The sequence below is a fragment of the Chamaea fasciata genome, unplaced genomic scaffold (genome assembly GCF_029207755.1).
Source record: "Chamaea fasciata isolate MVZ Bird 193981 ecotype frontalis unplaced genomic scaffold, bChaFas1.0.hap1 SCAF_4, whole genome shotgun sequence".
Lineage (NCBI taxonomy): Eukaryota > Metazoa > Chordata > Aves > Passeriformes > Sylviidae > Chamaea > Chamaea fasciata.
This window is the reverse complement of record NW_027094089.1, coordinates 17,960,720-17,986,491: the sequence shown is the minus strand read 5'-3', so window position 1 is coordinate 17,986,491 and position 25,772 is coordinate 17,960,720. Positions and strand designations below refer to the sequence as shown.

Genomic DNA, 25,772 nt, shown 5'->3' with positions numbered 1-25,772 from the left:
TCTCACACATCAAGCATGCATTTGCATTGTCACAAACATTCTCAGTCTCCTTAATTTGCCCGATTTTTGGGGTTCATCAGTGTTTGTCCATGGTTAGTCTTTTCTTCGGTTATGTGAGTGTAAGAAACTGTTTACATTACAAAGAATTTAATAATATAATATTTAACCAAGGGATTGCAGACCATAGAGTGCTGCCTGTGCCATTAGCTGACCTTGTGCCATGTAATGCAGGAGTATCATAATACCCCAGAAAGTACAGTATGCATTGCTTTGAAATAAAATGTGGGGAAAGTGCTGAACAATAGAGGAACAGCCTTTTTAACTGAAATGTACTTAAGTGGAATGTTTTTTCTTTGTTTTGGTCAGTACACAGAGCTGTGGGCTGTCAGCATTAATCTCAACACAAGTGATCCAGAAATGGGGCATTAAAGTGCATTGTGTTGGCAGCAAGGGAAGGGCAAGAAATGGAGGGAGGAACTGTGGTAGTACTGTTTTCTTCATGGTCTCGTGTTTCTTGTAAGAGGGCTCTGGGAAAGTATGTGAAATATCTCTACTCTGCCTCTTGAGTGGTGATTTGCTCCCAGTCAGCCCTTCTGTGCCATTCTTAAATCACAAGTGTTTCACAGGAGACCCCTATCAGATGTCCATGTTCAGGGATGCACATGCTGTCAGTATAACTGCCTGTGGTGTGGCAAATGAAACTGCCTCATGTCTGTGATGTCCTTTAAACTGGGCTGCTAGAAATGGATGCAGTTAAAAGTGCATCATTTACTAGAAGTGCTGTATCAAATGGCACATTCTAAAGGTGTTCTTTGAATAGGTCAGTTATTCATCAGTCAAAGACAAGGCTTCCGAAGGAATTAAGGGTGATTTTGTGAAAATTAAATTTTAACTACAAACACTGTACATGTGTATCTCTGTCATGCTAAACCTAACCTGTACTGGCTTAAGACCTATTCTGTTTTGCTAGTACTTCTGTCAATAGAAACAAATTAGCCCTAAGAAGTTAGAGTTGCTCAACTACTACTCTTTAAACAAGAAAAAGTATTAAAAAATCCAACCACACTGCAAAGAACCAACCCCCTCTTTTCCCCCAAAGTCCCAACCAGCTCCACTTCCCCAGGTGCCTGTGCAAGTATCTCTCTGTATTTTAACAGCATGAAAACAGTGCCACTTTCCTCTGTGGGTGGTCTGATTTGTTACCTGAGTGTCAGCATGGCCCTCATTTTATTACTGTTTCCGAGCTTGAGCCCTCAGAGCACTCAGTTAAAGACCTTATTGCCTCTCCTAATGGAGCTGCCAAGAAGGAGCCATGAATGCCAGTTCACTGTACTTACCTGTACTTACTTGCCTCCGCTGGTGGTGGGAGCTGAAATGTCAGATGCAAGGATACATGGAATGGGTGTGAGCGGTGCAACATGTTACCCTTGTGCAACAGGATTTATCAGAGTTGCTCAATAGTGTGGTAAATTGTCTACTCATTGATGGTAGGTAGAATGGCTGTCACATTAATTACTTTCTACTGGTGTATTTCAGTTAAACTATTTTCCAAGCTGATGTAGTTACAGTGGTATACTGTTCTATGCTGGTGCATGTTTTGTGTAGGTCTAATTTCCTAACCCAACCCTCTAGTTAAATAGGTACTTCATTCTATGGACAAGATTTTACTGAAGTTTGACTACATGTTTTTTTCTTTTTAAGCAGAGCTTCAGAGTAGCTGTTTGTAATGGTAGTTTGACTTTTCTTTTATCTTGAAAGTGCATGACCAAAATGGAATTTCAACAGATGTTGCAGGAGGGAATTGTGAGCATATAAAATTCTTCCCCCATCTCTTTTTCAGCTTTCTGAAACAAAAGTCTTCACTGCATCTTCTGTTCCAGCTGAAAATCATGTGACTCCTGGGCAGAGGTAAGCTCTTCTTCCATGTTTTCCCTATGCTTTAAAAACCTTCTTGTTGATGAAGCAATGTTAGCTTCCACACACAAAATATTCAATAAAGATGCTGTCAGAGATTGGTCGAAGTTATCTCTAAATTGAAAAAGCCTTGCTTGCAAATTATTTTTTCTGTGAGTTCCTGTGTTACATATTTTTGGCTGTGAGAGTAGAGACAAACTTACCAAATGTGTGAGCATAACACATCTTCTACATCAGGACTGCTTATAGGCAGGAAGAAAAGTAGCTGAGGAAAAAATTTTTGCTGTTGAAAAGGGAGCTCTGGCTTTAGGGTCCAGAAAATGGAAAACCTGTCTTTGTAGATGCAGAACGTCTTCAGAATGTAGTGCTTTGACAAATGTGTTGAATAAAACCTTGCAATGGCAAAGAGGTGAATTCCCTGGTAAACATCAGAGTTACAAGCCTTTACTGATGACATAGGGTTAAGATCAAGAACCAAAAATATGTCAGTTGCTGCCTTCCTTTGCTTGCCTTTGTCTTCAAATATCTTGCTGGTGATGTGGAATCAACTGCCTCTGTTATCCTTGTGTTTTTGGAGAGCATGTTAAAGTTTAGTGATAAAGATCTCGGTAGCTGGATAGCACGAGATCTGAAAACTAAATAGGCTAATGGTCTCAAATGTCCTTATTCTGCTTTACTGCAGCAAAATTTTCCATATAATATGGATACAATTTGCATGAGGCATGGTGTCAGGTGGTGTATTGTTTATATTTCTTTCTTTCTTAGTGGTAGTATATTAATATGTTTTTTGTTCTGTTCTTCCAGTGGATGTCCCTCAAATTATGTTAGAAAATGTTGTAGTTCATCCATTCATATTGGGCTGGGATTTTTGTGTTAGTTACTTACTGGCAAACGACTCCTTCTCTCTCTTTGTATGATAGACAAAAAACATTTGAGAAGATTGTTAATCAGTAATAATTCTGTTGCTGGGATGGCAGCTTTAGTATTGTTAGTGCTTTCCTCAGTGAGTTTAATCACGGTGTTCATTGTAGCCAAATTTCACTTTGTCTTGCAGCATTGATTTGGTGGCACTGCTTCAAAAGCCGGTGACATCTACCCAAGAGACAGAAGGCAACTCATTTGAGTCTCCCCAGCAGCAGACCTTTGGCCAAGCCTTAGTATTCACAAATTCTCAGCACAGCACCCAGATGGCATCAGGAACAGGCAGCTCCAGTGCTGTGAACTCTTATTCTCCTCAAAGTCTGGTAAAACTATCTTCTGCTTTCTAAGTATTATGTTTACCAGATGTTGTTCATGAGTAAATATTTCAGGTTGAACAATGTTTCCAGTGCCAGTTATTTCATGAAGTGTGTTGGTATTTGTTGAAAAAGCTGAAAACAAAGAATATAATTCCTTCCTTTCACCCCCCTCGGAAAGAATTACTTTTTTTTTTTTATTTTGCAAGTTAGTTGTCTCTGTGTTTACATGAAGTAGTTACATTAATTTTTGATTAGAGAACAGATGTGCTCATTGCTTGCTGATGCAGGATAAAATAATTTGTTTATAGTTAAGAGTTCTAGGCCAGAAAACTGGTGTGTTATTTCCAGGCAGATATATTCAACTGCTTTTTGTGGAAGCATGCCTATTTCTGAGTCAGTTTTGAGGTTCTGAGATGAGGTGTTTATTCTCTAAAAATCAGTCTAGCTATTAGTAGATTTGTATTTTAAGATACACAGGTTAAAGTAAGTTAGTATTATTGTGATTACAGTAGTGAAAGTTTTTACTGGTCATTTATTAATAATCTAGGTCTGAAAAGATTTTAGTTGCTGCCAGATAGCAGCTGTAGACATTGACCCTATGATTATGTTCATTTATTAGTTAAAATATTAACTCCACTCCTTCCCATCGTCTTCTTTTTCTTTTGGTAGTCGGCAGTTCTTTGTTCTGGCTTTGGAGAGCTCAGATCCTCTAAACTGGCAAACTCTACTGGTTCACAAATCTCGGATCAATTGAAATCGCCAGGATTGGGTCAGTTTACCTCTCAACAAACCAATAGCAATTCTGCCACCACAAGCACAGCTGCTGTGTCATCCTGGGATCTAAAACCACCTAGTACTCAGTCCTCAGTCCTCAGTCAGTTTGGTAAGTGCTTTGACACAGCTGCTTCTCTCTTTCTCTCCACATTAATTATCTAAATAAGATTTCTTAATGTCAATGATAGTTCAAAATTACTTAAATGAAAGACTTTTTCCAAAAATTTTAATACTAGTAATGCAGTTATTTACAACATTTTAAGTGTTACGGTTTTTTGCTGGTAATAGACATAACAAATGTATCATAAACTAAGATTTGTTAAGATTAGGCCTATCCATAAATGTCATTACATCTTTAAAGTTATTGAGCCTTCCAGGTAATGACATCTTTGATTTAACGTGTTTGAATATTTACATAGAATTTTGTTGATGACTGTTTTTCAACAAATGCTGGAAAATACTTATTTTCATTGTAGCTGTGCTGCATGCAGAGCTGAGTGCAAAGTCGTGTACTTGTATTTTGGTTTTTTGGTGTTTTTTTGGTTTTGTTTTAGACTTTTGTTCGTTTGTTTTTGTTTGTTCGGTTTTTTTGTTTTGTTTTTTTTCCCCAATTTTCTCTTCTAATCATTACATGAATTTTGAATGAGTACTATGTAATTCCTTCATAATGTGCATCACGCCTCAGTGTTCTTTCCCTAGTGTGCTGTGAATGATTCAGGTTACTTGTTTTGTATATTTATAATTGTATGAATTTTTTCATGTAATTGAGTAAAATTAGTAGCAACAGTGAGAATGACAGGAACTTATTTTCTAAGTGTTGTTCTTAGCAGTATCCTCACTGTGAAGAAGATAGCTCTTGTGTCTGTTGTGTGTGTATGTGTTTTTGTGTAGATAAGCAGCCATTGGTAGCAATTGCTATTTTGACAGGCAGAAATTCTTAAAAAAAAAAAAAAGTACATTTTAATACTTTCTAATGGATGCCACCACCTGAATAAAAAACCCTTCACACTGGAAATGCTGGTGGTGGCTGACCAGTGCTTTAGGTCACTTCATGGATTTCAGCATCCAAAAACTGTGAAAGGGAAGACTGGGGAAAAAAACTGTTCATGTCCAGCATCTCTTTGTTTCTTAGCTATTATGAGATGGTAGAAGACTTTCTGTTTTTTTTCTTTAATTTTCTTCTTTGCAGGGGAAGGGAATTGTAAATCATAATACCTCTGAATGGCAGCAACTCTTTATGCCTTGGAAGTAATCATATTATATCAGCACATTGCAGTGAAACTTGAAGTATTTGATTAAAATAATCCGTAACAGTTTTTGAGGAGTTGTGTGTGATAATATTGTGACTGTGTAGATGGATTTGTTTTTATTTTTTTGCAAAAAACTAAACAATGCTTGGTCACAGCTGTTTAAAAGTTGAAGATGTATTAGCTGTTGTCCTTATTAGTGTTAAAGTGGTAATGATCCATGTGAAACCCCTGTGATGTCTGAAAAGACTTAAAAATGCTATAGAATCATAACTCTTAGGCATCGCCCAGATTCTTGCATAAAGAGTAGAACTGTGAAGAGCAAAGTTCAGTGCTTTAATTTTGGTATTTCTTTTTCCCAACACTGACCAGACTTTAAATCCCAGCCTGAGCCATCTCCAGTTCTGAGCCAGCTGACCCAGCGGCAGCAACAACAAATGCAGGTGGTTCCTGCTTCTCCTCCTGGGCTGGAGTCGTCCTCCTCCCAGGTAAAACTCCGAGAGCCATCACCAGTAGACACCTCTACAGCTGTTAGCAAAATATTACAGCTCCCCACTATCACTATGGATAACCAGGCAGTGACTGTTCATCAAACCCAGCAGAAACAGATAAAACCACCAAAAAGGAGGATAACTCCTGCATCCAAGGTGGGTAATTGAGTGGTGGCTTGTCATTAGTGAACATAAAAACCACAAAAACTTGTGTCAGCAATGGCATAGCCAGCAGGACCCGGACAGTGACTGCCCCCCTGTACTGGGCACTGGTGAGGCTGCATATCAAATCCTTTGTCCAGTTCTGGGTCCCTTGTACAGGGGAGATGTTGAGGGGCTGGAGCGTGTCCAGAGAAGGGAACAGAGCTGGGGATGGTCTGAGGAGCAGCTGTGGGAGTTATGGGGGCTCCACCTGGAGAAAAGGAGGCTCAGAGGAAACCTGATTACTCTCTAGAAATGAAGGTATAGCCAGGTGGAGATCAGTCTCTTCTCCCAGGTAACAGGTGACAAGACAAGAGGAAACAGCCTGAAGCTGCACTGGGGAAGGTTTAGTTTGGATATTAGAAAAAATGTCATCACTGAGAGGGTTGTCGGTCACTGCAGCAGGCTGCCCAGGCAAGTGATGGAGTTACCATCCCTGGAACTGTTTAAAAGATTTGAAGGTGTGGTGCCTAGTGACATGGTTTGGTAGTGCTAGCTTTAATAGTTGGACTTGATCCTAATGTTGTTGTCCAGTCTAAATGATTCTATTATTTGATTTGGTATATGTTTTATATAAATTGCTAGGGAGAAGAAGAGCAAAGACCTTGGTATATTTCTTATTTATGAAGCAAGAAATACTAAGCTGGATAGTTACTAGGTCCAAAATATTGTGGTAATATCTTTTGCAAGCACATAGCTGCTTGCTCTGTATGGAAAACGTCTGTTGCTGAGTGATTTTTAGGTTGATTTAGTAGCCACAATATGAATATTGGTGGAGGGGGGAGGGTTGTACACAGATGATACTTTGTTATCGTGGAATAATTTGGTTTACTCCTTCAGCTCCAGATTCAGTGGATTAATTTCATGTTGCAGATGCATGCAAAAGAATTACAGTCTTTTTTCTTCTTTTAAGATTCCTGCCTCTGCTGTGGAGATGCCTGGATCAGCAGACATGACAGGGTTAAATGTTCAGTTTGGAGCTCTTGAGTTTGGATCAGAGCCTACACTCCCAGAGTTTGGATCAACTTCAAGCAGTGGGAATACCAGCCAGGCAACCAACAATAGCTTATATTCAAAATCTGTAAAGTATGTGTGAGTTGCCCTCCTGCATTCTCAGGTGTTCTTGAAGGGGATCAAGTTTGTGCTAAGACAGATTTACAATGTAATGAGAGGGGAAAACATGATGACTTGTTTTCTGTGGACTGTATCTTGAATGATAAATTTCTTTTCTAGTGATAATCCAAATCTCCCTGGATGGATAGAGCAAAGCTGGAGATGACATGAATATAAATGACCTTTTAATAAGCTATGCTTTATAGAATTTCTTTCTCATGTAAAATTGCCCTGATTTTCAGATTTTTTGTGGGGTTTGTTCCTCACTACCTGTGTTCTTCTCCATCTGATCCAGCCGAGTTGACCTTTGTACCATATATGTGTGTTAGTAGATTGGCACCAGGTTACAGATCTGTTGCTCCTACAAGATGAGAAAATGAGAAAAGAAGCTAGGCTTTCTGTATGCAGAAGCTCTTACTGAAATGCTAGAACAGCCGATGATAAGTGCCAGTGTACCAGTAATTTTTAATACTCATTGAAAAATTGGCATCAGTAAAAAACTTCCTGAAGGTAACTCAGAAATATTAATAAAAATGAAATTTCACATAACTTTTAGTTTTATACATGATATTTAAACTAATTGGAAAATAAAACATTCCTGCATGTTTTAAAGTATTTTTTAGCTCTTTGCATAATTAATTCTGTAACATTAAAATTGTATTGTAAAAAGAATCCTATTGTGGTTATTCACCATATACCAGGCTTTACCAATTCTGCTTGTTTAAAAAAGAAAGATTATGATCATTAATTTATCCTTGGAAAAGGTGGAAATAATGTGACTGGAAGTGCTTGTGTGTAAATTCTTGTCTTAGTTGAGCTGGAGTGAGGAAGGTGAATGGTACTTAGTGAGGCTGATGTTTTGAAGCAGTGATTAGTGAGGACCAAAACAATATAATTTTTTTTTACATTCCTAGATTTTCTACTATAAATAGTGTAGATTTTTCTGCATGTTTAAGGTAGTTCTAGGCAGCTATATATAGGAGCTGATATTTTCATGAAGGTATTTGCAATACTTACCAAGATGATAAATAATTCTTTTTTCCAGTGATCCTTTGAATACCTCTTTGCCAATATCCAATACAGTACAGGACTCCACCTACACAACCTCTGCCATCAGCTCTTCCAGTCTGACCTGCTCATCCCAGACCACTAGCCCAGTAACAACTTCCTCCTATGACCAGACTTCTGCGCATAGCAGGATAGCGTACCAAAGCTCCATGGCTCCGTCTGAACCGACCTCTGTTGCAGTTACGGTGAGTTCATTACAGAAACTGGACCTTGAAAAGGGGGAATATTCTTACCTGTGTTAGGTTTGTATTTCCCTGATACATTAATGCTTCAACTAAGCCAAGTGGTATTTGTAATTCCCAAGCCCACCTTCTTACTTGTTTTTGCCTTTCCTGGTGTGTAGTCAATTTTGGTAATACTGTATTTGGGATATAAGAGCCTCTGATTTTGTGGGTTTTGACATCTTAAGTTGTCTTTTGACCTTTTTTTTTTTTGTAACACTTAAAATTCTATTTGAGTTTCCTTTCCTGAAGCTAAGGATCTGTCTCTGTATGTAAATACTAGTTACTGTATTTTCCCATAATTTGACAGTTTCTATACAAAGGTATATGATTTTCTAAATTTGTATGGCACCTATTGAATGGTTCCAAATTTTTTTTGGCCCCTCCAGCATTACTTTTCTGTTGTATTTAAACACCAGTGGGAATTAGTTTCATGTGTTATTTTAATAAACATAAGGAGAGGTCTAATATAGGACAAAGAATCTCTTGGGACATTCAGACCCACCTGCTCTCTTTGTGTATGGAATGTAGGTTTGTTTTAAAAGAACTGATTTTATTAAACGTTTTAGGAACTTGTGAGTTTGTAAGTTTATATACTTCTGGCCTTTGTTATGTATTGGCTCAGTCACACTTGTCTTCTGCACTAGCTCGTATGTACTGGTGAGGATCAAGCATAGACTATCCACTTCTGTACTCCAGCGTTATCCAAAAAACAACTGGTGCTTCTCAAGTCTTATCTTTCAATGGAAAAAAATTGGCGTCTCTGTGTAACTTGGATAGTTAAAATTGTGAGTTACATTAGATCAAAAGCACAACCATTTCCTATATGTTAATGCAATTCCTTCTTTCATATTGGTGTGAACCTCAAGTTTATGTTACAGTACATGGGAAGGTCTGCTGCTGATGGGTGTATTATGGGCAGTGTATGGGTTTCTCTATGTTCAGGACACCTTGCACTTCAGACAACTTTATGATGTAGTCTTTTTAAAGGCAGTAAAAATTTAATTTTCTGCCTTGTTCAATTTAGTATGAATATAGAATTTTGCATGAAGCATGTTCAATGTGTGATTCAGTTTGAACATTTAATGTACCTCTAAGATGATTTATTAATTATTTTCTTCCTTATTTACAGAACGGGCACAGTGGTGGTAGGACACAGGCAACACTTGACAGTAAGTTCTCAAAGCTTGGTTGAGCACATGACTTTCTGTTCGTTCCTTGCTACTTGCTGTGCACACAAGCATAGCAGTGACATTGGGTTTAAGGTTTTATATTGTTCTCCATGATTAATTTATGGCTGACCCATTTGACTTTATTTGTGTTTGCGTAAAATGCTTCTTGCTTCTTGACTACAAATGAAATATGAAGGCAGGTGTATTTAATCTACAAACCTATACAGCCTTAGAATTAAAGAAGCTGCTTTGCTGCTGGTTTTCCTTTTGAATTTACCTGCCAAAAAATTTTAATATAAAATAAAAACGCAAAATCAAAAATTAATATTATTTTTTTTAGCAATTCTTCTAGTTCTGAATTGGGAAGCTGCAAATAGCATTTAGCTGTAGTGAAACAAAGTCACCTTCTTTGAGTGCATCTCTCACTGGGTGTAGTTCTATCTCTGCCCTGTTAGAAGACTGTGGGGAATAAAAGTGAGAGACATGTTCCTTTTTCTGAGTTTCTTGATACCTTGCAAACAATACCTCAGTACTGACATTGGTATAGGTGTTAGTTTCTACATCTTGGCCCGTTTCTAATGTATCATGGACCTGTAGCAGGCCTGCAGCTCTCTACTTGGGAGTTAAAATAATTCAAGTATAGTATTCACTCTTCTGATCTGTGTGCTGCTCTGGGGAAGTTTTCAAGTACAGCGGTGTGAATTAGTATCTATTGGAATTCTAACACCTCAATTTTAGGTCTAACCTCCTCTTAAACATCTCTTCAGACAGGCTATTAGTGGGACAGTGTTTTGTTAGTGCCAAGTTGAATTTAAAGGAGCAGGAGCGCATAAGCTTCAAGAGGTAAAGATTGTATGTAAATCCATGTAAAAGATTGACGTATACGAAGACAGCTTTTCAACAGGAAACCTTTTGTATTTTTGTGTACGGAGTTAATAAACAATTTATGACATTCACTGCAGAACCTGTCCTTTTTTCTACAGAAAACAAAGATCTGACAATTTGTCATGCTTCTGTATTCTGTAATGGCTTTACTAGTCTCTTTTCCTATGTCAGCTCTCCTTTGAGAGCATTTCTGTTTTCTTCTTCCATTGAGTCTATTTTATGCATCCAAATGATTTTAAATTTTGTCTTAACTTTTATAAGTACTTTTCCCCTTGTGTATGTGCTATAATGCTCTTAGTTGTTCATGTCTCTTCTTTGATAGTCTTCTTTAATATTCAGATCTCAAGCTTCCTAAATCCTTAATTCAAAGTATGGCTGATGTGTTTTACTTCTGACCGTCCTACTTGTCTCCTGGTTTTCTTTGTCTTGGACATTGCATTCAGGCTTTTTGTAGGAGATCTTAAGATGGTGATTCTGTCCCTTGTGTTGAGGACATCTATTTTTACTTAAAGATGGGAATCTTGCTCTTAATATATTGAGAGTTTTAAATGTTATTTACTCCCTTTTTATATGATATTTACCAGGAGTTATGAGGCGATATAGTTGCTGCCTTCATAACCATGTTTGTCACTTGGATTTCCTTCTCTAAGGGGATATACTTATTGCCAAGGCCGTGACCACTTGATTCCTGTTTAAGGTTTTATATTGCAACCCACCAACCTGACTTTGATCATTAAACTAGGAAATCAAGTCAATAAAGTGAAGAAACTCTAAGACATAACTTCCAAGTTTATTTGATTTTTGTTTGGTGACCACTCTAAAAGTGCATTCACATACATTACAAGTTAGTGATCCACTGGGTAGTGGTCTCTGGTGTGATATGGGAAAACAGTCCAGCAGAAGGTAGGGTTCAACTCTTCCCTGAGTTTTATTGGTGAGTGAGTGTCTCTCATTCTTTGTTATTTTTGTAGGAGAAGAAATAAGTGAAATAGCTGGGAATCATGTTGGGCAGTAGAATTTTTAAGCATCTTGTTACAGTATAGTGATCCTATAAACAAGTTTTAATCTGTGTAGCCTAAAAAATGTGAGATAAAACCTAACATCTTTTATTATCTAAGGAAAGTGAGGCAATACTTGACAACTCCTTAGCCATAAAAAATGCTTAATGCTGTGCTCAGTTCTGGCTTTTCATTGTAGCTTCTTTAATTCTACTGCAGTGCACTTTTGACTGCATATACCAAAGTGGTAAGTTGTTATCTACACCTGTATTCCAACAATCTCAGTCTCAATCTCCAAAGGTGCTGTGTAGGTTGGAATGAAGAAGCAGCTGTAGGTGAAACTAGATTTGTACAGTGCCTTGAAAAGGCAGAAATGACTTGTGTTTGCTGAACCAAAAGCAAGGTAAAATGACTTGTGAACCTAAGTTAGTAATCCAGATAGTGGCAGGGAAGTGCAGAAGATGGTAGTTTACCACATGTGTAGCAGTGATAATTATAAATTTATTGTAAGTAGAGAGCTTAAAGGGGAAAAAATGGTAGTTCAGTTGTGTTTGAATTTTCCTTCATAGCCAAATTGCTTGATACGGTTATCAGTTCTTAATGGTCAGATTTTTGGATAGAATACTTGTGGTGTGTTCCTGCCATCTGGGCTGCGATGTCAGGTATGCTGGAATTTTAATTTGAATGCCTCTTTTTAACTTGTTGCAGCTACTTCATCAGTTGCAGTACCTAAGACAGAGCCTTCTCCCTCACTACCTTCAGCTGTTTCTCTGCCCAGTGTGGTGTCCACCACGGCCTCGCTTCTGCCTTCAGCATCACAGCATGTGGCAGCATTGCCCAGCTTGCCTCAGTGCAGCGATCTGGCCAGCAGCTCACTCTCCCAGCTGAGCAGGTACGGTAGAGTTGTGATAAACTGAGGGAGTCTGTTTTGGAGATAGGACATGTGTAAGCATGGTTCCATATGGGGCTGTCAGGCACCAGAGGTCCCTTTTCTGATGTGAACCAGAATTAGAAGAGAGATTCAGAAGAGAACAGAATGTTTCTGCTTGCAAATTATGAGCTCTGGGCTGCCTCCTAATGGCCGGGCAGTTGCTGCCCTCAAGCTTTCATGATACATATACAACTTTGTGATACATATACAACCTCTTAGTTGTGATACATATACAACCTCTTTGTTTCAAGAGGTTTGCTTCAATCATGATAGCTAAATCAGCTGAATTGATGTCCCCAGTTTATTTTTCTTATTTGCTGTTCTGGCTCAGTGTCATATGTTTGAAATCATTCTTTAACAGTTTACTACATGGCCAATTCGAAATACTGTAGTCTCATTTTTATTTATATTTCTTAATATTAAAACCCAGAAATAATTTCACAGGGAAACTAAGTGTGTTTTCTTTTTCTAAGAGATACTTCAAAATATCAGATTGATGTTCCTGGAAGTGCATCTAGCACAATTCTGCTCATTTGCAGTGTCTCTCTGTTTTTCTGAATGCCTGTTATATCCTCAGTTGATGCTTTAGGATGTTTAGCTTTTGTATCTTCATATATTTGTTATCTGGCAATTCTGCAGTGTATAACTCTAAACTCCATATAGAGTGTTAACTACTGTCTTCACATTTTGGTCAGACAAAACAATTCCTCTCTAGGCCTGGGAATCAAAGACACCTTACTGTTTCGGGCCCTGAAAAGTATAAGCGAAAGCAAGTTGAGGGCGTAAAATTTGGGATAAATGACTTCATTACCTGAAGCTGTAATTGAAAAATTAATCCCAAAATGCAAATGGACCAAACTTATAAAAGTGTAAAAACTCATGACTGGCCATCCATTTTTGGCTGTAGCTCCTGAGGGGGGCTTTGTCTGCTCTTAATGTACCTGAAGGCCCTTCAATAAATATAACCAATTTTTATTCCCTTAATTTTATCTGGGCTCTGTATTTAGGTAAGCCTGAAAAAGGCATCAAGGTGGCATCCTGAAGCTGTATTGATTGAGTTATATTTTTGATACCTTTGTACTATATTTGTTAATACAAGAAACTGACTTGAGATATCAGGGGTTTTTCTTCCTGTTTCACAGCTAGAACGTAGTTTTTTTTCTTTTAACACTCCAGTACTTTTTTGTTGAATAAAATAGTAAATATGTCAAACGAGAACTATTCCCTTTGCATTGATCACATTTCTCCACACTGATTTGTTGAAAAGCTGTATAAATGGATGAAAATTTCAGCTGGGGGTCGATGCTGGACAGACACAAAGTTTTTAGCCATTGTCAGGGTGCCTGAATTCCCAGGATGTCTGACTTGGTAGAGCTGATGGCTGTGGTCTGTGTCTCTACCGTAGGTCTGATGGTGAATGAAGGCTTATCAAAAGAGCTGGGAAGAGTGAGTGAGAGAGTGGTATGAAACTCTTATGTTGGACTGAACTATGTTTTCCCTTGATGCCTAAAGTGATTGATGTTGCAATTCCTGCAGCAGCAGGACAGTTTTGAAAGTTAATCTATGAAACAGTGAAAGTTTATTCTGGGCCCACACCTTGAAGAGCTACCAGAAGTGTTTGCCCTTAAATTAGGTCATGTAATGTATCTGTCAGCATTAGTATGAAAACTGCTGTGTTTTCTTGTGGCTATTTCCAGATAGACCAGAAAACTAGTTTTGTTGTTAGGATCTCTCCTGCTTCATTTTTAATAAGGAAGTGTTTTTTTGAGCACCAAGATAAACATGTGTTTTATATCGTTATTTTGGTTACCTTTGTTCAATGTTGGTTCAATTTATTGCATACTATATACAGTAGATTACATTCTTGACCTCAACTATAAGGCATAAATTGTCAGCTTAAATGTTTAAGTGCCTGTATCAGTCACCTTTCAGGGAGACATTTGAAGATCTTTGGGTGAATTATGGGGCAAGTACCCTGCAGTTCTAATTGGTTGAATTCATGTTATGCAGCTCAAAATGTGAGAAACACCACAGTTAGTCAAACCAAAGCACTGCCTCACTTAGAACCTTTCCCCCATGGTAAGCAGCATCAGAGTAAGAATGACAAACAGGGCTTGTGCTTGTGTGAATCTTGTTTTGATTCTGGGCTTTGTGTTTTGGAGGCACCGCTATTTGATTCCTAAAGCAACTATAGTTTTTCTAAAGATAGGATAAATTGAAAAATACAAATGAAAGGTGTTTTAGATGTTTCTTGTTAGTAATAATGACTCTGGACTTTATTTTTTTTCATTAAAAGGTAGTAGGATACTAATTAAAGGAAAAACTGCCTGTAGAGGTGTCTGTATTCATACACACACATATACATGAATCTGTGTGTGTATGTGCATGTACACACACTCTCCTACATGTAATTTTTTCTTTAACTACTCTGTTATTCGAGAATTTTAATTCTTTAATTAATGTCCTACTGCATATCTGTACTTGTTGAAAAGGGAAAATTGATTTTATTAATTCATTGCAATTTCCTTCCAGCTCCCTTTCCAATCATCAGAGCAGCCTCTCTCCTTCCTCAGTATTGTCTTCAAGCACATCACATGTGGTAAGTCCTGTTAGTATTAAAACAAGTGCTTGGCAAATAGTCAGTTTATCTCATAATTAGGACCGTCTCTTCAAGTTGGATATCTCTCAGTACCCCAAGAACCAAAACACGAGCCTTACCTCAGGGAAGAAGGACTGTCAGCCCTCTAGTGGGAGAAAAGTGATTACCACTTGTGATTTGTACTAGATCAGGAATAGCTATGACAGAGACTTGCCAGTCGCACAGCTGTGAGGGAAATTGTTGTGCCTGCTGGAGGGAATGAAATTTTAAAAAATCTTGCTTGTTACTAGTTTATTTAAAAAAAAAAAACAACAAAACAAAACCAAACTTCAAAGTAGCAATCTGAAATGTCTCCAAAATGTGTATTGTTAGCAGTCTGGAGAGCACTGGGGAGAAAATGCAGGTGATGGAATGATATATGTTATGTTTGAGTTACTGTATTATAATTTTATGATGGTATAGCAATTTGAGTTTAGCTCTCATGCAGTAATTTTCTTTAAATCACGAAAACATCACAAACATCCAACTTAGTTGCTTGTTTGGTACATAGATAATGCATATCTTTTGCATGTGCTGCTGTTATTTTAAAAGTTTTTCTTTGTTTTTCTATTTTTTTCTTTTTTTCCCAGCATCTTCCACAGTGGTTTATTTGCTTTGTGATCCTCATTCTTTTTGTCTCCTTTTCTAGCACGCTAGTATTGAGAACACAACTTCGCTCCAGCCCTCCACAGCCTTTTCAACTGCTTCAACCTCAGCCACTAGCACCACCTCCTCGGTTGTCAGCATGGCAAGCAGTATGAACACTACAAACAGCCTTGGCCTGAGTGTTACCAGTGTGTCTATACCAGCTGCTACCACACGGGCAGCTCCCTTAGTATCTTCAGGTTGGCAATATTGACTGATCACGTGGATAGACAGAGAATTTCAGTCAGCAGGGCTGTCGGTTGAGCATCTCACCTGCCATAACAATGCTCAGAAGTCCACAGTCTTCCAGCATGCTGTATTTGCTGGCTTATGAAATGAAGTTGCCTGGTTTTATGTATTTGAAATATTTGTTAGGGTGTTATGTGGCATTTATATAGCACATTTCATCCCTAGAGAGCTTTATAAATACGCACTAGAGCACTTCTGGCTTGGGAAGTTTTGGGCTATAAAATTCACCCAGTTTGTATTCCAAGTTGTGATCACCTCCGGACTATGAGTTCATATAAGCTTTAGTTTCAGGCTTCTCTGTGACTTGAATTCATTTGGCAGTATCAGAACATACTGCAGTGTTGACATTATCATATATCACAGCTTTACTGCCACTTCTACAGAAAGGAAAGAAATGTCTGGGTCATTGCACAGCAAATAGCACTTCAGAAGGAAGGTCCATGCAGAAAGAGGGCTGGGAGGCTTCTTGCTCTGAAGTAGAAGCGATGCTAAATTCTTTTTCTTCTCTGATGATCCTGAACTGCTAAAAAAAATCTTATAGAGAGAAGTGAGTGATGTATTATTAAGGATCAGGCTTAGTTTTACAGAAGTATTTCTCATTTCTGTAGCTTGTAAATGAAGTGTTGTATGACTGGCCAAAGTGCATTGTTCTTTTACTGTTCTGCTTCCTAGCACTGCTTCATGAAGGCAGCTGAAACCATTTCACTCTTCTCTTTGCTGTTCCTAGCTGTAGTAAGTCACTCAAAGAAAGCATGCTGGCAACATTTAGTGCTTTCCAGTCTCATGCTGGTGATAAAGGGAGTGTGTTGGCAGAGCAGGAAATGAAAGGAGAGAATTTACTCTCTCAGATTGAGAATGATTTCTAAATTTGCCTTCAGGAAAGGACTGAGCAAGAGAGAAGTTTCTGTAATTCTTGTAATACTCTTGAACAAAGTAAATGACAAAATCAGGCTGTTCTCTGATTGGACTGTTTTCAGGCTTAAGTTGCCTGTGCTTTCCCTCCCTTGAGGCATGGTTAAACTCTTCAGGCTATTTTGAGCATATTCATCAAACAGCAAAAAATCTCCTCTTCATAATCTAAGATAGTGCAGCTGCCACAACTTGTGAGCTATATTGTGAGCTATCTTCAGCTCAATGCTGAAACCTTTTCTTTTCTAAAGGCTTGTTAAAGTGTCTGTATTTTGATTCTACAGGCAAAGCTCCCCCAAACCTGCCCCAGGGTGTACCACCCTTGTTGCATAACCAGTATATTGTGGGACCTGGAGGACTTCTGCCTGCCTACCCAGTAAGCAGTTTCATTGTTTCTGTCTTTGATTTCTTAGCCCTTGGCGCAAGCGGGCCCTCCAGACCTGCTACTGTCTATGCCAAGGCATTTCTGGTGGCACATATTACACCTGGAATTCTTGTTCCAAATGCTAAAGAACATCTGAAATATGTTCAGTAGAGGCTTACTGTTGATTGTAAACTGCAGAGCTTTTGGTACAGGCCCGATCTGGCTGCTATTGAAAGTAAACATGGGTGTGGCTATGGTTTTCAGTGCTAACAGGTTTCAGACCCTTTCAATAAATTTAGGCTCCGTTAGTTTTGTGTTATTGGAATGGATTTGCCATAGCAGTGAATAAAATGTGGCATGGGTCCTGTCTGTCATGCTTTAAAAGACTGCATATAGCTTTTTGATGTCTGACCAGCATCAACGTATTTTTAGTTATCTGTTTTTTGAATCCAATCCTTTATATCAGTAACTTTTCTGTATCAAACTGAATGTGAGGAGATACCCAGGAGGTTGTGTTGTGGTCAAGTCATCAACTCTTAGATCTTAATGCTCTTTGAAGCAATGATTATAGCAAAGAGGGCTATTGTTCTTACTCGCAAATCTGAATGCCCGGTAGATTTTTCATAAGTTCAGGAATGATGTGTCTGTGAAAACTGTATTGAAGATGGGACAGTCAAACTCTCCTCAGAGGACGTTGTCACCAGGAAACAGCATCAGAGTGACAAGCCTTTTTAACTTCAGTTCTACTCTCCTTGAAATGCAATAGTGCTCCATGATAGCGCAATATGACATACAGCTGTAGGCCTTTAAGACCAACTGGGCTTAAGTCAAACTCAGTTCAAAAGCCCCAAGTTGATCACCATCAGAAAATAATGATGTTGTATTTTTATCTGTCTTTAAGCAGATTTATGGTTATGATGATCTCCAGATGCTTCAATCCAGACTGCCAATGGTAAGTAAATGACTTTCTTAATTTTAAACAAGTTGTCTTCACTGTTGGTCATTAGTACCACATAAATTGGTTCATTTAGTGGTGGTTAAGAGCTTTTCCTTATGTTTTTTTTCTTAAATTTACACGAGGATTGTGTAAATTGATTGAGAGCGACTGTCGCATCATGCATTTGTCCAGCTGCAAAATCTATAAATAGACACAAGTGTGCTCTGTACTCCTGAGTGGAGAAATGTCTTAATTTTTGTAGCAACGTTATGACATTTTGTCTAATCTAGTTGAAGTCTAAGTGTTTTCTTTTACCAAGAGGTAAGGTTGAACAGCAAGTAAAGAAGTTGGTAGCTGATAGATGTATCTGACAGGTTTTGGAGGTGCTCATAGGTACTGATCTTTGCATATGCATCGTGGCAACAAATGCAGGTGAGCTGCAGGAGGAAGAGTGTGCAAAGTTTTCTCCCTTGTCTGGATTCATAATGCAAATGTCATATGAAACAGGCTGAGCTCCCAGGTGGATTAAAAAAGGGCCTCAATCTAGATTGCAAAACAGTAAAGCATTTTCCTATCAGAAATGTAGGGTAAGGAGCTTGGAGAAAAGGTTTGTAGCAGGTAACTGGGAACAGTTACATACTAGAATGATGCGGTGTATCTGTAGAGGCGGAAATGGAACAGTGAGTAGTGGTCTGAGAAGACCTGGATGAATGCCATCATATAAGACCCAAATAAGTACTAGGTATTCTATGTAGAGCTTGGAGCTGCCAGAGTCAGACAGTTTAAAGGTGAGTGCAGAGATGACTCAGACAAAGCCCTCTCAAACTACAGACCCCAAAGTTAAAAAACCCCAAAGTTGTGCACATGAATACAGACTTTACCAGATGAAGTCGTGATACTTGAAGAGCTGTCAACTTAAGTGCATGGAATTAGTTTCGTGGCAGCAAGGTGCGAAGTATTTGAAGTTGCAGGGCCAAGAGACACATATTGTAATCTGTTAATACTGGCCTCTGTCATTCCCCTCCTCATCTGGTTAAGGGAGAAAGTACATCCTGAAAGGCATGTGGGGTGAGATAAGTACAGGGAGAAATTACTTGCTGGTTACAGTCACAGACAAAAGAGACTTGACTTGCGGAAATTAGTTAACTCATTAGCAATCAAATCAGGGCAATTACTAAGTAGATAATGAAATAAAACCAAATCTACAGAACACCTTCCCTTCACCTCTCATGTTTTCCTGGACTCACTTTCACTCATGATTGTCTCTACCTTCATCTCCCAGGTGGCGTAGGGGGATAGAGAGTGGGGCTACTTCTGTGCCATCACACTTCTGCTCCTTCCTACTCACACTCTTCCCTGCTGGTTCCACAGTCCTCCAAAACTTCAACATGAGTCTTTAAATGTGTTGTGTTAGTAGAGGTAATCTGATGGCAAGCACTTCTGCCATGGGAAGGAAAACCTCCTAGACCAGATTGCACAGAGCCCCATATAGTCTGACCTTAAACACTTCCAGGGTTGCAGTAATCTGGCTAGCTCTGCGACTTGTTCCAGTGCCTAACAATCCTCATAATTCTTCCTAATGTCTGATGTAAACCTACTCTTTCAGTTTAGAGATAGTCACTGTAGTCCATTGCCTGTCACAGCAGATGTTGTTCAAAATTTGGTTTGCTTCTTTTTTGTAAGGTCTGTTGAGATGTTGAAAAGCTATAGTAAGTTCTGCCTAGAGTTTTCTCCAGGCTGAAGAACTCCAACTGTCAGCTGTCTTCATAGCAGAAGTGCTCTGATGCTCGGATTGTGTTTGTGGCCCTCTAGTGAACCTTCTCCAATAGGTCTGTGCCTTCCTTGTCATGACGCCTTCAGAAACGATAATCAGAAAGGGAGGTGGAAACTATTAAGTCGAAAAGGGCCCTAAACATTATTACAATGATACCTAACACCTACTGATGTTTCACCAAAGAGGTTGAGGTCAGATCCTCATTTGGAAGGTGCCATTGAGAACAGTAGGCAGGGGTTGTGCAGAAACCTAATTAGAGCAGAGCTTGGGGTAAGTGTTGTGTCGAGGTGGCTTTCCCCTGGTCCAAAGACTGGTTGCTGTACTAGTGAGATGAGAGGCAGTGGCAAGTGTTTTGTCATTGGTCTTTATTTTCTTTGCCATAAAAAAATGAATAAATAGAAAAATAAATACACAAATAAACAGATAGATAAATAAATAAATAAATAAATAAATAGGTATATAAATAAGTGGAGTAATCCTTTGTCCATCTGAATAGCAGAGGCTGTATCAATGGAGGCGGAGGGGTTGAAGGCTGCAGGTGCCGTGCAGTTGTTACAGCCGTGTGGGTTGTCTGAGGCTGGGGGAAGGTGAGCCCTGAGGTGGGTTTGTGGTGTAGGTGTTGGGAGCGTGGTGGGGGCGTGGGCGTGGGTTGTCGTGCGGGAGTTGGTGCTAGCGGCGCATGGTGCGTGTGAGGTTGTGGAGGCGCTGCAAAGAGGCGTGAGCTTCTTGGCGGACGTGGTCCCAGGCGCAGGCGCTGTGGTTGTGAGCGTGGAGGAAGAGGTGGATGTCCTTGAAGTACCTGTTGATGGTGAGCAGCGGGTTGCGCGGTCCTTTGAAGAGCGTGGCGTTGTCGGGGCGGCATTGCTCGAGGTGGTGGATGTGGTGCTGGAGTTTGTTGAGGAGGTCGTTGCGAGCCTGGGTGGGCCAGTGCTGGCGGGTGCTGTTGGTGCTGAGGGTGTGGAAGAGGCGCTGAAGGATGCGTAGGGCGGCGGCGGCGGCTTGGTGCGGGTGGAGGTTGTTGCGGAGGAGGGTGTCGGGGAAGAAGGGCGGCTCTTGGAGGTGGCAGGGCTGTGTGTGGCTGGGAGCCATGCCCTGGAGGAGGCGGAGCGCGTCGCCGGGGAAGGTGTCGTCGTGTGTCCAGAGCTGTTGGCAGGCGAGGGTAGTGGCGAGAGCGGTGAGGAGGAGCAGGAGGGCCGTGGCGGCGTGCGGCAGGCATGGCTGTGGGGCCGTGGGTGCAGCCATGGTGGGTCTGTGGGTGCTGTCGGGTGGTGCTGGGCAGGAGCCTGGTGAGGCCCCGTGGTGCTGCTGGTGGTGGCGGTGGTGGCGGTGGCTGTGCTTGGGGTGCTGCCGGGCGTGGGGCTTTGTATGGCGGCAGCTTTCCCTTTGTCGCTTTCTGATTGCTGGGAGTTTCCGCCCGTGGTTTCCATTCTGGGCTGGTGGCTGCGGTGGTCTCGGGGCAGTGTTTAGTTGGGGTGTCGGTGGCTGGGGATTGCGGTGGCAGTGGTGTGCCAGGGGAGAGTGGCGGTAGTGGGTGAGCGGGGTTGCAAAAGTGCTGGGTCAGAGGCTGTGGAGGGGTGTTGGGTGTTCCCTTTCACCTGCAGGGCTAGCAGCTGCACTGTGCTGTGCAGCTGAAGTGTGCTTCGTGCCCAAGCGTCGTTTCTTCCTGCAGTGCCCTGATGGTAGCTGTGGCCACTTTTCCTTTTCACTTTGTGCCTTGCCTGTTATTTTCATCTGAGCCACTGTTTTCCTTTTGTGGGGTCAAGGGATGTGCAGTGATGTCAGTGGGCCAGGGCTGGGGTTCCCCGTTCTGCAGTGAAGGGCCCAGGGGCAGAGGCAGTGTACAAAGGAATGAATGTCTGTGGGTGTGAGCCTTTGTGGGCTGAGTGTGATCTTGCATGGGGGGTGCTCCACTGCAGTATTTGCAGCTGGGGAGGAGCGAGCAGCAAGGCAGGCGATAAAGGCTCAGTGACGAAGGAGCAGGAGAAAGGGAAGAGCCTTGCAGTTACTGTCGTGCTGTCTGTGGCTGTGGTGTGATGGCTGTAGCCCTGGAGCAAGGGTCTGGTTCTGAGTCATGTGCCACAGAGGGTGCAGCGGCCAGAGAGCGAGACTGTGCCCCGTGGAAGAAAGGGCGTTGTGTTTTGGGATTGCCAAAGCCCTTCCCTGCAGGGGCATGTCCTGTGTTGGGGCTCTTTAGTCCGTGGGAGGTGTGGAGCTTTTGGAGGGATGGCTCTGACGATGCGGAGGAGACCAGAGCATGTCACTTGTGAGAAAGGCTGATGGGGCTGGGCTTCTTCAGCTGGAGTAGAGACGACCTGCCAGTAGTTTCAGATGGCTTTCAACAAAGGCACAAACTATGGGGAGTGGTGAAGAGGAGTTAGTGGCGTTTTCAGATTTGCACGGGTATGGTATTGCTGGCCTCTTGGGGACATAAGTGGGATTGTTCCTGTGAGTGGATCAATGGGTTTGCAAGTGTCGTGGTTTAGGGCAAATCCGGGAGAAGGCTTCCCAAATGGGTCCCTCCAGAAAGCAGATTCAAGCGTCCCCTCTGCCAGCCAGTTTAGGAAAAGATTTCTTTGGAGAAAAGTGGGAAAAGCCTGTTTGTTCAAGAAGCGCAGTATTCACAAGCGTAAAGATGAATAATATTAGACCGTAAAACCCCTCGGTGTTGTGAAGAGATGGGAAATTCAGAAAGTCCTTGTTGTGGCGTGCGGCTTAGCTCGCTCAGTGTCTTTTGAGTCCTCCTTGTGCTGGAAAGTGCATTGTCCCAGGCTCCGGTGGGCCACAGATGCCAGCTCCCGGTGTTTTTCTGGGTTTTCGGTCCAGAGCAGGTCAGATCAGTTCCAAGAAGAAGAGAACAACAGAGTCTGGGGAATTTCTCTGCCTCAGCTAGCTAAAAGGTAACTAAAAGCAAAGGAGAGCTCTCTCCCGCTGTCCGTCCGTGCTGCAGACAAATGCAGTCAGTGTGAAGGATGCGGTCTAGTGAAGGCGGTTTCTGAAAACAGGCCGTGGCGCTTCTTTCCCCCCCCTTCACTCTTGGAATCAGTTTTGAAGTTGCAGAATTTAATGTCCAGTACAAACAGAACAGACAGTTGGGGATACAAGCATCTTAAAGTCACCCTAGGACAGAAAGCTTAGGACTGTTGTGGAAAACAGGCTGTTGAGACGAGCAGGTGGTTGTAGCCTTTGTGTGTCAGTGAGCTGCAGCCACACTGCCCAAGTCGTGAAAGGCAAGTGCTGGAAGCCCTGCAATGAAGAATGAAGAGCCCAAGGCCACGGGAGGGATAGGGTGGGGTTTGAGACCATCTAAGGAACCTGAATATGTGGAAGTCCGTAGGACCTGATGAGATTCACCTGCGAGTCCCGAGGGGACTGTCACGTGGAGTTGCTAAGCCAACGTGGATCATTTTTGAGATACGGCGTGGGTGCCAAGTGAAGTCTCCAGTAACCTGAAGAGGGGAAATATAAGCCCTGTTTTCACAAAGGGAGAAGCAGAAGAGTTTGCGATCTACAGAGCAGTCGATGTGACCTTCCTGCCAGGTAAGAAGGTGAGGATGCTTCTCCTTGAAGGAGACACTCTACTAAGGCCTGTGGAAAACAAAGAGGTTGGTAACAGGGAACATGGCTTTCCAAAGAGGAAAATTGCCATTTGCAACTGCCAGTTGGCAGTTTTGTTGACGGTATGTGGTTAGGGCTACACAGCACGGGTGCGCAGGGGCAGAGTAAGTGACCTCGTGTGCCTGGGCTTGCGCGGAGTGTTTGACGGTGTCCGGCACGACGTCCTTGCGTGTAAGTCAGAGAGCCAAGGATTGGAGGGATGGAGAGCGGTGTGGATAAAGCAGGTGGAGTGCAGCGGTGCTTTCCAGCCTTTGCGTGGTTCTGGGTTTGTGGTTCGGTGGTGTTGGCCAGATGCTGGCAGTGTTTTTCCGTGGGGGTTACTGCAGGATCCTGCATGGTCAGTTGGTATTGAGAGGGGTGGACAGGGGCTGTTTGGAGCAGAGCCTGGGGTAAGTGTTGTGTCGAGGTGGCTTTCCCCCGGTCCAAAGACTGGTTGCTGTACTAGTGAGATGAGAGGCAGTGGCAAGTGTTTTGTCATTGGTCTTTATTTTCTTTGCCATAAAAAAATGAATAAATAGAAAAATAAATACACAAATAAACAGATAGATAAATAAATAAATAAATAAATAAATAAATAGGTATATAAATAAGTGGAGTAATCCTTTGTCCATCTGAATAGCAGAGGCTGTATCAATGGAGGCGGAGGGGTTGAAGGCTGCAGGTGCCGTGCAGTTGTTACAGCCGTGTGGGTTGTCTGAGGCTGGGGGAAGGTGAGCCCTGAGGTGGGTTTGTGGTGTAGGTGTTGGGAGCGTGGTGGGGGCGTGGGCGTGGGTTGTCGTGCGGGAGTTGGTGCTAGCGGCGCATGGTGCGTGTGAGGTTGTGGAGGCGCTGCAAAGAGGCGTGAGCTTCTTGGCGGACGTGGTCCCAGGCGCAGGCGCTGTGGTTGTGAGCGTGGAGGAAGAGGTGGATGTCCTTGAAGTACCTGTTGATGGTGAGCAGCGGGTTGCGCGGTCCTTTGAAGAGCGTGGCGTTGTCGGGGCGGCATTGCTCGAGGTGGTGGATGTGGTGCTGGAGTTTGTTGAGGAGGTCGTTGCGAGCCTGGGTGGGCCAGTGCTGGCGGGTGCTGTTGGTGCTGAGGGTGTGGAAGAGGCGCTGAAGGATGCGTAGGGCGGCGGCGGCGGCTTGGTGCGGGTGGAGGTTGTTGCGGAGGAGGGTGTCGGGGAAGAAGGGCGGCTCTTGGAGGTGGCAGGGCTGTGTGTGGCTGGGAGCCATGCCCTGGAGGAGGCGGAGCGCGTCGCCGGGGAAGGTGTCGTCGTGTGTCCAGAGCTGTTGGCAGGCGAGGGTAGCGGCGAGAGCGGTGAGGAGGAGCAGGAGGGCCGTGGCGGCGTGCAGCAGGCATGGCTGTGGGGCCGTGGGTGCAGCCATGGTGGGTCTGTGGGTGCTGTCGGGTGGTGCTGGGCAGGAGCCTGGTGAGGCCCCGTGGTGCTGCTGGTGGTGGCGGTGGTGGCGGTGGCTGTGCTTGGGGTGCTGCCGGGCGTGGGGCTTTGTATGGCGGCAGCTTTCCCTTTGTCGCTTTCTGATTGCTGGGAGTTTCCGCCCGTGGTTTCCATTCTGGGCTGGTGGCTGCGGTGGTCTCGGGGCAGTGTTTAGTTGGGGTGTCGGTGGCTGGGGATTGCGGTGGCAGTGGTGTGCCAGGGGAGAGTGGCGGTAGTGGGTGAGCGGGGTTGCAAAAGTGCTGGGTCAGAGGCTGTGGAGGGGTGTTGGGTGTTCCCTTTCACCTGCAGGGCTAGCAGCTGCACTGTGCTGTGCAGCTGAAGTGTGCTTCGTGCCCAAGCGTCGTTTCTTCCTGCAGTGCCCTGATGGTAGCTGTGGCCACTTTTCCTTTTCACTTTGTGCCTTGCCTGTTATTTTCATCTGAGCCACTGTTTTCCTTTTGTGGGGTCAAGGGATGTGCAGTGATGTCAGTGGGCCAGGGCTGGGGTTCCCCGTTCTGCAGTGAAGGGCCCAGGGGCAGAAGCAGTGTACAAAGGAATGAATGTCTGTGGGTGTGAGCCTTTGTGGGCTGAGTGTGATCTTGCATGGGGGGTGCTCCACTGCAGTATTTGCAGCTGGGGAGGAGCGAGCAGCAAGGCAGGCGATAAAGGCTCAGTGACGAAGGAGCAGGAGAAAGGGAAGAGCCTTGCAGTTACTGTCGTGCTGTCTGTGGCTGTGGTGTGATGGCTGTAGCCCTGGAGCAAGGGTCTGGTTCTGAGTCATGTGCCACAGAGGGTGCAGCGGCCAGAGAGCGAGACTGTGCCCCGTGGAAGAAAGGGCGTTGTGTTTTGGGATTGCCAAAGCCCTTCCCTGCAGGGGCATGTCCTGTGTTGGGGCTCTTTAGTCCGTGGGAGGTGTGGAGCTTTTGGAGGGATGGCTCTGACGATGCGGAGGAGACCAGAGCATGTCACTTGT

General features: G+C 42.6%; 3 protein-coding genes across 10 annotated transcripts in view; 1 reads left to right on the top strand and 2 right to left on the bottom strand.

Annotated features, from left to right (window-relative positions):
• The window catches only part of UBAP2 (ubiquitin associated protein 2), a 104,954-nt gene that overhangs the window by 53,267 nt on the left and 25,915 nt on the right, over positions 1-25,772 (top strand). For 3 of the 8 annotated variants that reach the window (XM_066180914.1, XM_066180909.1, XM_066180907.1), the window contains 12 exons: positions 1,841-1,908; positions 2,969-3,158; positions 3,822-4,035; positions 5,546-5,820; positions 6,779-6,957; positions 8,024-8,231; positions 9,400-9,439; positions 12,031-12,214; positions 14,786-14,852; positions 15,541-15,736; positions 16,979-17,070; positions 17,960-18,010. In XM_066180914.1, coding sequence (XP_066037011.1) covers positions 1,841-1,908; positions 2,969-3,158; positions 3,822-4,035; positions 5,546-5,820; positions 6,779-6,957; positions 8,024-8,231; positions 9,400-9,439; positions 12,031-12,214; positions 14,786-14,852; positions 15,541-15,736; positions 16,979-17,070; positions 17,960-18,010 — 1,764 coding nt within the window. The remainder of the gene's footprint in view (positions 1-1,840; positions 1,909-2,968; positions 3,159-3,821; positions 4,036-5,545; positions 5,821-6,778; positions 6,958-8,023; positions 8,232-9,399; positions 9,440-12,030; positions 12,215-14,785; positions 14,853-15,540; positions 15,737-16,978; positions 17,071-17,959; positions 18,011-25,772) is intronic. The other 5 variants (XM_066180911.1, XM_066180915.1, XM_066180910.1 and 2 more) reach the window with 3 other exon arrangements.
• Positions 20,439-21,011, bottom strand: LOC136288122 (interferon-like). Its single transcript, XM_066180906.1, has one exon. It carries the CDS (start codon positions 21,009-21,011, stop codon positions 20,439-20,441), a length of 573 nt encoding a protein of 190 aa, XP_066037003.1.
• Positions 24,177-24,749, bottom strand: LOC136288120 (interferon-like). The gene has a single exon (XM_066180904.1). The coding sequence runs from the start codon at positions 24,747-24,749 to the stop codon at positions 24,177-24,179; it is 573 nt and encodes a 190-aa protein (XP_066037001.1).